Source organism: Ursus arctos, unplaced genomic scaffold (genome assembly GCF_023065955.2).
Source record: "Ursus arctos isolate Adak ecotype North America unplaced genomic scaffold, UrsArc2.0 scaffold_1, whole genome shotgun sequence".
NCBI lineage: Eukaryota > Metazoa > Chordata > Mammalia > Carnivora > Ursidae > Ursus > Ursus arctos.
The window spans coordinates 24,160,929-24,173,046 of NW_026622763.1; the positions used below are offsets into that span (position 1 = coordinate 24,160,929).

Genomic DNA, 12,118 nt, shown 5'->3' on the forward strand with positions numbered 1-12,118 from the left:
GACATTTAGCCGTCGAACACTACATCAAAAACGGATGATGTACTATATGTTGGCTACCTGAACATTAAAAAAAAAAAAGACATTTAGCTACAATTTAACCCCTGTAGTAGTGAGAAACGAGGCAGCTCATTTCAATGTAAAGATAGTACTTCAGAACACTTTTCCTCATATGAACAGAATCTGCTTCCCAACCTGTAATTCCACCCTTTGAAACAACTCAGACTATGTCCGTTCCCCAATCCAGTATTTCATATATTTGAATACAGCTAATAAGCCATCTTTGCTCCAGACAAAACTTCTTCCAATGGTGTGTGTTCCAGACTCCTTATGTTTCTGGGTGTATAAATTTGTATACACTGCAACTTGTCATTTCCTCTTAAAATGCCATGTCCATTAAGGCACATAGTATCCCAGGTGTGTTCTGCCCAGTGCAGAGCTCAGTAGAATAAATTCTAATCTCTGTAATGGTCTTAACTGGCATTAGACTGCCTCTGTGCTTTGTAGGAGCATGTCCTATTGCTGATTCATACAGAGCTATTTTTTTTTAAAGACTTTATTTAATTATTTGACACAGAGAGAGACAGCCAGGGAGAGAGGGAACACAAGCGCGGGAGTGGGAGAGGAAGAAGCAGGCTCCCAGCGGAGGAGCTTGACGTGGGGCTTGATCCCAGAACACGGATCACGCCCTGAGCCTAAGGCAGATGCTTAACGACTGAGCCACCCACGCGCCCCTCATACAGAGCTATTGCAGTTAAAAAGACTTTCAAATGAATTACTCTTCCTGAGATTTTCCCACACTTACATAATCAGTTTTAACCTAATGCACAGCTCTAATTTTAATATTATGCTCATCTGCATCCTCCATTCCAACATGAATGAAACAGAAATGTTTTCAAAAGCTATTCCTGTCAATCAATTTTGTCAGTGAATCACGCTCTTTCAGGAAAATGGTACTAACAAAAACCAATTAGGGTATTAGGCATGATTTATTTTTAGTGTACCTGAACGCAGTCCTAATAATTCATGCATTCTATTTTTTTTTCTTCCTGTTTATACGAATAATATTGTATTATCCAGTGTTGTGGTAAATAAGTGATTAACCCATTCATTTCACTTCAAAGATGGGAAGAAGAATGAGGGAAGAAATGGGAACTTAAGAGTTGCATACATATTTATGTGGTATTAACATGGCAGTATCTCCCTAAACATTGATCTTCTCTTGCTTTTTTTTCTTTATGTTCAGCATATATTGAAAAACACTTTGACATTTTCATCTTTCTGAGTATATTTTTACAATTTTTATACCACATTATTATTGTGAATTGCTTATATAGATACTTTTCATTTAAATAGTTTTACCTAACGATATTATGATGCATTTTAAGTTTTACAGCTATCTTGGATTGAATGGTATTCATTATCTCAAATTCCAGTGTATCGGGGGATTTACTATTTTTGATGAGTACTCACCTTGTAACTGACTGGAAGGTCCTGACAATCTTGAGAACATCCACTGACTTTCTTACTCAAACATTCATTTATATGGCAGCTTCTCTCATCTGAGCCATCGCCACAGTCATCCTTATTGTCACAAAGACCTCCACTGGGAATGCACCTGCCATTTTTGCACATAAAAAATGAACTGTTGCATGACTGTTCTGGAAAAAGAAAATAAAACAAATGGAACATAAAGGGCTTGCCATTGCTTTATACTACAATTGCTGAAAACATTCACAAATCTGATAACTTATCTGTCAAAAATTATAGTAAATACATATACATATAAAATCCTCTACAGTGTAGTATTTTATACACAAAATATATTAAAAAAATCAAGGACAAACTGTACTTTCATGTTCAACACTTACTGAAAGTCTTTCTTTCCCATGAAAATTAGCAGTCAAAATAAGCACCTATAGTAAAATTAATGGAGTATTTCTGTCTTCACCTATATTGTGAAGAATTAATTCAAAAGTATAATGATAGTTTGACATTTCCCTCAAGCCATAGGTCTCTAAGAAATTATGTGTCACTAAAAATTAAGAATCTAGAATAGGTAGATATTCCTAAATTCTTTTTCTTCTTGGAAATATAACACTGACATTTTTAAGTCAGGGCATAAAAAGGACATTTGTGGTGAATAATAGTTGTTCCAAATATAGCTATGGAAAAGGAGTTTAGGTTTTGCAGCTACTTATAACCTGATGACTTGAACGTTACTTATTATCATACATGATAAAAGAGAGCCTATTAGCATGTAAAGTACATGAGAAAAAAGTAATTGGGTTTATTTTAAATATATGACTATGTATTCAGTCTTTGGAATAGTGAAATGATAAATAGACCAAGTTTGGCTGGGTATATATTTCTGTTCAAATGATATGCAATTTACTTTGTTTTGCCTAAGTATCACTAATACAGACTTTCTCTCAGTAAATCTCAACTTATTTTGTTTGAGTTTTCAAATAGGTCCATACAAGGAAATTATTTTCACATAAAATCATGTATTAAGAAAAAATGGCTTTTCTGAAGGGACCGAGGTGATGGATTCATTAGGTTCATTGCCCCAAATCTTCATATTTTAGCACAGATTTAATTTCTAAAACTAGATGCAAAACATAGTTGATTAGTAGGATCCTGCACGGTATCACTTGAAACATCACATGCTTAATCATTTGCATTTCTTTTCATTGAATATCACACCAGACTGAAGTGAAAATCAGAGTCACAGTTTTTCCACTGAAAAGCAAATTTGGGAATAAGTATAATATTACATATTTCTGTACCTGCACTTTTGCACTTTGGGTTTAAAGGTGCTTCATCAGAATGATCAGGGCAGTCAAAGTCCCCATCACACTGCCATTGGGTATTTAAGAGACATCGTCCATCAGCACAACTAAATTCTTCTGCCTTGCACTGTCGGTATCCTAGAGATAAAGAAGTAAACATTCTAATTCATATAACAAAGATTGAATCTGCATTCCCTAATGTACACCATACCTAGTTAACCATGGGATTTACCCATGTCTTCTACGGGAAATGTTTCTTATTCTTTTTTGGGACAGTGGTCATACTTGTAAGAGGTATTTGTGGTTGAGAAGTAAGATTATGGTCCAGGAAATAAAATCAGAAACAAGGAAATCTTTTTGTTTCTAGGTGAGGAAACAAAAATGCAATACTCAAGGATATTATCTCTATTCACCTATGATCTATATCCTAAAGATTTCCCTTTGAATGGAAAACAAGAATAAAGCTACTAATTTCTTTTCAAGACTAAGCTTGTTTAGGTATAGTACCAGAACATATGGATGAAGTGATTCTAAGTTATAATGATAATTCTAAGAAGCCATAATGCCATGTTTATGCTTGGGAAGCAGCACTGAAAGTGTAAAGACATTGTTAAAATGAAAAAAAAAAGGCCAATTTATAAAGCAATAGGCCCAAAACTATTGTAATTGTCCTATATATTGATACTTAGAGGTATTAAAAAGCTTTATTCAAATCACAGTATCAACCCATCAATTTTTAATGATCATATCTATGCCTGTTTGTAAGTAAAACTCATTTGATTCTGTTATGAGCTTTAGATTGAATTTTTCCTAAGTTTGTTAATAATAAAAACTGCTATTTCTATTAGAAACTTTCTGGTAAATCTGATAAATATTCTACTTTTGAAGACAGGGAATAAGATCTGTATGTTTCTTAACAAATAAAATTCCAATAGAAAAATCATTCAACAATGATTATATAATTGAGATTTTTATCGTTCTGAATGGCAAAACTACAGAGTTCTAAAATACCTCCAGTTTCCCTGAGCTTTCATCTTCCCCCCCCCTTCACTAGTTCATTCTCCTCATTCAATATCTACACTACATTCAAGTCTCTCCCAGCCCAATAACAATAAAAATCCATCTGGTATGCCTGGGGGGCTCAGTCAGTTAAGCTGCCTACTCTGGATCTTGGCTCACATCAAGATCTCAGGGTTCTGGGATCAAGTGCTCCTGTCTCCTCCTCCCTGTAGGGCTCCATGCTCAGTGGGGAGCGTCTGCTTGAGGATTCTCTCTCTCACTCTGCCCCTTCCCCTGCTCAAGCACTCTCTCTTACGCACGTGTGCGAGCTCTCTCTCTCTTTCTCTCTCAAATAAATAAAAATCTTTAAAAAAAAATCCATCCGCATAACTCTTAACTGCACATTACTTTTCTCCCCTACTACGCTGTACAACATTCCGGTACTTATCTCCAGTTCATCCTTGGTTCATTCACATCCATTTCTACAACATCTACCTTCTGAAATTCCTCTCAGAGCTAACAAATGCCAAGTGACAAGTGTCAAATTCAAAAGTGTCTCAGACTCCTATTTCACTTTCCTGTAGCATTTGATGTTGTTGAGCACACTAGCTTATAAATAATTTCCTGGTTTAATATTTACAATCCACTCCTGTGGCATCTTTCTTACTTTGCTTTTGTTGTTCCCTTGTATCCTTTTTTCTGTATGAAGTCATCTCCTGTTTCATCCTAAAACATTGTAGGTGAAGCCCTAACTTCAATCTTCAGCCTGTTGTTCTCTTCTTTTCCTTTCTGCAGTGTTGGGTGCTCTCATTCTTTGTCATATTTTGAATATCACCTTTATGCCAATGGCCACCAAATTAATCTTACTTGTCCTGATCATACTTCTGGTCTCTGGAACTAAACTTTCAAACACTCACTCGATAGCTTCATATGACTGTCTGATTAACACTTGATATCAAAACGTCCAAAATTAATTCTTTTGTACATTTCTCTTCTCCTATACCAGCAAAACTTGGCCCTTGACCTCCCGTGTTCTAAATCTCATTAATGATGGTAACACCATCCACCAAGTCATCCAAGCTAGAAATTCTCCTTTATCCTCCATATTGGACGTAAATGAATTCTGACCCATTCTGTTCTTTCCATTCCAACATTTCTGCCCTGGCTTATCATCACCTCATTAATCATCAGAACTATAGCAATAATCTTCTAGCTAGCTTACTTTTCACCTAATGGCTCCCCTCTCCCAGGGCAATATTTCATCCACTCTGCTGAAAAAGATGGGTCTGAAACATATTTTGACTGTGGCATTCCCTGTTTCAAATGTATGCTGGCAACTGAGAGCCAAAATAATTAAATACAAATCCTTTAACACTGTATTCCAGACTTTTTAGAATCCAGCTTCAACTTTCTAACTTCGATTTACCTCACAAAAGACTAATTGCTATTCTTCAACCATGTCAATTTGTAGGCATTTGAAACATACATAGAACTTTCTATGTGTCCAGAACAATTCTAAGCACTTTGCAAATATTAATTCATTTAATTCTCTTAGCAGCTCTTAGAGTTAAAAATGTTATTATATATTTTTTACAGATGAGGATTTTAGGGACAGAAAGGTGAGATAACTTCAAAAGTCACACAGATAGTAAGCGGCAGAGCCAGGATCTGGACCCAGGCCACCTGGCTGCAAGGTCCATGTTTTTAACCACTGTGTTATTTTATCTTCCATCTAAATATGACTTTCTTTAACATTCCCTGCTTCTGTTCTTTAGTGTTTCAAAAATTATTCTCTCAGCTCTGATCCCATGTATTGTGATTCTTACTCCCATCTGACAATATGTGCTATTATTCTATCTTGTATTTCTGATTTTCCTGTTTGTCTGCAATTTCTTCTAGTGGGATCTCTGTCTCATTCATCTCCATATCAACTGAATAAGTGTTGAGCAGAGGGAAGATATTCAATCAGACATAACTCTACTTCAGATTTACATCTTAAGTTATGATGTACCTTTTAAAATATCACATTGAATCCATGACTTAATGGTGAAATGATCGTAAAAACTGGTATCCACTGATTTCAAAGAGATTGCTCCAAAGACCAAGGCTATAGACACAACACAGGGAGGACAAAAGAGGGCACTAAATCTACTGCCTGAATATATGTGGATTTTATGGCTCTTCATTTTATATTCATGTATGCACTTAAGGGTGTTTTTTTTTTTTTTTTAACAAAACATACTAGGTTCACATAAGACTACAACTTCAACTAGGAATTTTTAATGATTTTCACTATAAAAGTTACATATGTATTTGTATGTATATGTTATATATGTGATGGTCAAATAAATATATATGTAATGACAAGATACATTTCATCATAATAAAATTAAATTTTAACCAATAAGTGCACATGTAAAAAGGTGGAAGGAAAATATTAAGTATCCAGTTTCTCCGATAATTGTGAATTCTATTATTTTTTCCTCAATCAAATACTTGATTTGGCTATAAGACTGAACTAGCTAGCCGTATATTGTCTTTAAAGTTTAAAGTACTTTCAACCAAAGATATTTGTATAACCATTTCCCCACGTGGCTCCAAATAAGAACATACTACAAGTAGGCATGTTCCTCAGACCAATGTGTAATTATACTAGAGCTTAAAGAGGTTATCCAGGTACTTCTATGAATAACCGAATTTACATGTCCTTGGTGACCTTAAGAAATGTGTCGTTTTCATCATTTATTTCTATATTTATTTTTTTTAAAGATTTTATTTATTTATTTGAGAGAGAGAGAACAAAGGGAGAGGGAGAAGCAGACTTCCTGCTGAACAGAGAGACCAGCGCTTAACTGATGGAGCCACCCAGGCACTTTTAATTCTGTATTTCTTGAGTCATCTTAAAAGACCATTACTCAGCCTGAGAACGTCTTCCATGAAAAGTCTGGATTACTTACCACACTGTAGTGACTCATCAGAGCCATCTCCACAATCATCATCATGGTCACAAACAAATTGCTTGGGGATGCACACTTTATTATGACACATGAAAGCATTTTCATCACAGGTATTATTGGGGGCTAAGAAAGATATCACAAAGAATAAAGTTAGGTGAGTACCTATTTTACCTTCCTCCGTCTGAAGAGTTTAGGGATATATGCTGTTATTCTCAGTAATTCATTGTTATTTAGAAAGAGAAAAGTTAGCTCAATATTCCATTCATAATATATATGAATATTCATATAAATTCATAATATATTAGCATACATATATTTATATATCAAATATATGAATGTAATTCAAAGTTTCAGTAGTAATACATTCAACAATTCCAGAGTGACCCTGAAATTTCCGTTCATTTAGCATTTGTAAGTTTGCTGAAGGATGAATTCAAAGGTTCATACATGATTTAAAAAAAACAATCACTCAACTGTAATAATGTGACTGGGTTTTTTTCTCTCTTCATGCCTGTAGTAATACTAGGGAAGTGATAAAAAACAAAAACAAAAACAAAAACAAAAAACAAACAAACAAAAAAAACAACCTTGCTTCTTTGTGGAAAATGGAACCGAAAAGACTACCAAGTGCTAATAATGCTTATGATGGAAGTGAAAAGAAAACATCAAAAGAACTAAGAAAGTTATTATCTCTAAGATGCAAATAAAACTTTTGGGTTAAATTAAGATCTATAGTGTCATAAGCCCAAGCATTAAGTACCACATCAAATTAGGAATATCTATCCACAAAATGGAGTATTGATTTCTTTTGGACTCCTGATCCATGACAGTAGTGATGTAGCAAGGATCCTAACCAAGGGGAAAATGGTTGACCAAAAAGTGCAATAACCTTCAGCAAAAGTTCAAAAGCTGATAACTTGTGCAAGTGAATAAACTTTAATATGCATGTAACAATATGCATAGAATCATAGTGGTTTGAAGAGATCATTTAAATATTTTCAATTACCTTGTCTTATATTTAAAGGATAAATCTTAATGTTAGTACTCAAGATTTGGGATATTGCAAATGTAAAAATAATCTACTATATAATAGATGTTAACTAAACTTATTGTGGTAATCATTGTGCAATATTACATATACCAAATCATTATGTTGTACATCTAAAACTAATACAATGTTATATGTTAATTATATCTCATTTTTAAGTAAAATAAAAAAGAATCTGATATATGGCATTATAGTATACCAGAAAGAGGAAGGTTTTGCAAAACGTCACTCTGCTACTTATGATTTGTATCCTGAGGAAGGTATTTGCCTTCTTGCTGCATCTGTTTTTTCATCCATTTAGCGGGATAATAAAATCTATCTGATAAACTTCTTGCAAGAACTAGATAAGGTATATGAAGAAGATCAGCTCATTTCAGGTACTCAGTAAATTCCCAGGTGCTATTTAAATTCCTATCTGTGTAACAATTATTTTGGGCAGATCCTCAAAAACATTTCACTGAGATACTGGCAGAATTCAATAATGTAAATAAAAACCCCTGCCAAAATAATCGGCATAAAATGGGCACATGAAAAAATCTGCAAGCCTTCTAATCTCCTCCTTCCATGTCTCAATATGGACTTTCCTCTACCTAGAACACCTCTCTCTCTTTCTCTCTTTGTTCCTTATGACTCAGATAATGTTACTACTTTTTCTTGAAATCCTTCCATGATACTTCTACTCTTTTTAATATATTATTTCTTTGTGATGACCCAGTATCTTTTCTATACTTCATTCTGACACTGAAGACATAACGATTCTTTTACAAGTCAATCGGCTCCCTAGCCCCTAATGATGAAAATAGAGACATGCATAAGTAAAACAGAAAGGATTCCTTGGATTTAATCAAGTGTAATTTATTTTCAACAAATTTATTTTCAAAAATGATGTGGAAGCCACGTAGGAGCAGCTTTAAAAACTTCCCATTATTATCAAAGTAAAATGCAGTTACTAATAACTGCTCTAACTTTGAAATGTATGACAGCTTATATAACTCAAGTGAATCATGCCAATTCTAATAGATGAATTATTTTTTAAAACAAAAGCAACAGAGGCTTATTTGGCATTAACACTTTCAGGTCACTTGAGTAAAATTTGTTGCATTTTAGCATAATTTACTTAATAGCACCCATGTGGTCTAATAGTGCTAATATGCCTCCCAGAGTGTTAACTTGCTACAATAGTAACAGTATACTGGGACCATCTGGATCCCTGAAATGATACATAATCCTCTGTTATGTAGCCCTCAGTAGCCCCATTGACCTTTACAGACACACATATCAGTTTCAAGATCAAAGTGAATTATTCTACAATAGCATGAGTTCTGTGCACATAGGCCTGCCTCAAAGTTTTCTTTTTCCTTCTCCATATTAACTATCCCCCGACCCCTATATACACACACCCACATACACACACACCTACATTATAGCTTCAAAATAGTTTTAAAGACCTGAAGACAGGTCACTGGAGAGATGATTGGCAGAATTCACTTTAATGAGCAGAATTCATAGCACTGTTTCCGATAAATTGCTCAGCTCAACAGATCCCCTAAGTGACCTTGGGACCTGCATTCAAATATTCAGCCCCTTTTTTCTCTTGATCATGCAAAGGAATTTATCTAAATTTTTTACTATTGAGCAATTCTGTGAAAATTTCCTGAGGTGACCGAGTCAGAAACTTAATAAATCGTCTGACCTCCAAAGGTGTTCACCTGATCCCCCAGCTTCACTCAGCTATATCCATACTGTTTTTACCTGACCTAAGGGTTAATACCCTCTCCGTAGGACTAATAGGTGTTTACTGACCTTCTGATCAGTGGTTATTTGGGATCACATCAGCCATTTATAGAGTGTCTGTAATAGGCAATCTAAAAGCCTTTGTGGAGGTGGGGGCGGGGTTCTAAAAAGAAAATAACAAATCTACCACAGTCACACACACGTCAGGTAGCTACATAATCTCAGAAGTGAATGATGAATCTGTGTTCATCAGAGTGGTTTTAAAATGGGTGGTCTCACTGTGCATGTTTGAAAAACTCTGAACAGCAGTTGGTTAGAGGGGCTGCTGAACTCCTATGATGATGACAACATCCCACCTGATTAATTCTGGTACTGCTTATGAGACCAGGGATTGGGAAAGTAGGGAAAATGTGATAGTGGGTACTGCAAAAGCGAGAGTCAGGAAGTTGCGTCAGTTTTCCTCCACACAGACCCTCACGTGTCCTACCGCAGCCTGCTGTGGAGAGCTCATCACTGCCGTTTGGACAGTCCCTTTCACCATCACAAAGCCAGTGTCTCGGCACACAGGCATGGGAGCCCTGGCAGCTGAACATGTCGGCCGCACAGGTGGCAGCGCCTGAAACCCAAGGAGAGAATGCCATTAAGATGACTGCATGTAACATTTATATCCCTCTTAGAAAGAAGGAAAACAGAAGAATGTGCTGACAAGGAAGAGACTGTTGCTATTTGGAATCATCACATAGTATCCTTCTCCTATGTTTTACACATTTTACTCTCAGAACTCATGCCTTCCTAAGTGTGAGTATTGTATTTCTTTTTAATAGTAATAGTAATAGTAATAGTAATAGTAATAATAATAGTAATAACAGCATTTTTATTGCTTAATATATGCTAGGCACTTGATGTATTAACTCATTTTAATTCTTGCAAGAACCCCAACCAGTAGAACTCTTATTGGTCTCATTTCACTGAAAGGAAGCTTAGGCTCAGAGAAGTTGAAAAGCTTGCAGAACGTCAGAAGTTGCACAGGATGCCACATGTTGAGCCGAGAGTCCAAACCCTTCTGATTGCTAAGCAGCTTCTCTCTCTCTCTCTTTTTTAAAAGATTTTATTTATTTATTTGACAGAAAGAGAGAGCACAAGCAGGGGGAGCAGCAGGCAGAGGGAGAGGCAGGCTCCCCACTGAGCAGGGAGCCCGATGTGGGACTCGATCCCAGGACCCCAGGATCATGACCTGAGCTGAAGGCAGATGCCCAACGGTCTGAGCCACCAGGTGCCCCTAAGCAGCTTCTCTTAACTGCTAATGTCATGATTGTTACTCCCCACCTGTGTTGTTAAAAAGAATAAATGTACTCATGTTCCTTTTGTTTTTACACAATAAATAAAATCTACTTTTTCTCCGCTCTGTCAATTCAATGTCTCTTTAGATACATGATGTTTTTCAAATGTATACGGAAAAAAAATGCTTGCTGATTTTGATTATAAATTCAAAGGGTCATAGGTTGTTTCTTTGTTTCTCCTTATATGGGTATAGGACAATCATATGAAATAGAACATAATTATTTCTCATGATATTTTCCTAGCACCTAATACAGTTATACATGTTGAATGCTTTACTTATTTATATACAATACTTGTTGAGTGAATCAGTTACATGACCCTCAAATTATTTTATTTTAAAAATGCTAATATCTGCAGGAAGAAAATATGACAATAGAATGATGAGAGATATTTGGTTTCAAACATTTAACGCAGTGACCAAAATGCTTTAATTATAGAACCATTATCATCTTTCTTTTCAGCTGCAGAGTTGTTGTGAGCAGATAATGCTTTTCAATGCAATGCTTTCAATATGGGGGGCAGCAGGGTGCTTTGAGGATTTTTTCCATCATAAACATGATTGTCCTTGACATATACTTTAGCTTGGAGGACAGGATGGCAAGCGAATACAGAAAAGTCCTCCAGGTAATTCAGATTTGCTCATTTGACTGAGGATCAGTGTTAATAGAATGGGTTTAATATGATATCTATTACTGGAAGAAATCATAAAAAATCTATTAAATAAATGTTGCTTTCATTTAAAAATGAATTTACCTGCTATTATGTCTTTAATACCTTCTATAATAAAATCATTTTCCTACAGAATTTATTTTTATACTATTCCTCATTATGATCTATCTTTTTAAGCTTGCCATAAGAGTATAAAGTGTCACTTTCACTATTATACTCTCAATTAGTGCTTTAATTTCCATAATATTTTTGTTATTTAGCTTGAGATTTTTAAAAAGTGCAATCTCTCTAGTAAGGAAGTTTTGATACATGTAAAACTCCTTGTCTACTTTCTTATTATCATCCCAATTTATTCTCAAGGTAGGCATAATAGATATAACATCAATTTGGCTGTTGAGAAATTGAATTCTGTATGACCTTGGAGAAGACTAAGTGTCTGAGTTTCTCTATTTGTAAAATGAGGGGTATGACTAGATAATTACTAAGATACCTCAAGCTATAAAATGGCATAAAGCTCTTTGCAGCTAATTTTCTGGCTCCCTTGATAGTATTCAACAGATTCTGTATTAAGAGCATGCCAA

At 35.2% G+C, this 12,118-nt stretch overlaps 1 protein-coding gene across 1 annotated transcript in view; it reads right to left on the reverse strand.

Moving 5' to 3' along the window:
- The window catches only part of LRP1B (LDL receptor related protein 1B), a 1,450,575-nt gene that overhangs the window by 241,385 nt on the left and 1,197,072 nt on the right, over window positions 1-12,118 (reverse strand). Inside the window, exons 52-55 of the mRNA XM_057306380.1 lie at window positions 10,015-10,143; window positions 6,746-6,868; window positions 2,787-2,927; window positions 1,471-1,658 (exon numbers count right to left, since the gene is read on the reverse strand). Coding sequence (XP_057162363.1) covers window positions 1,471-1,658; window positions 2,787-2,927; window positions 6,746-6,868; window positions 10,015-10,143 — 581 coding nt within the window. The remainder of the gene's footprint in view (window positions 1-1,470; window positions 1,659-2,786; window positions 2,928-6,745; window positions 6,869-10,014; window positions 10,144-12,118) is intronic.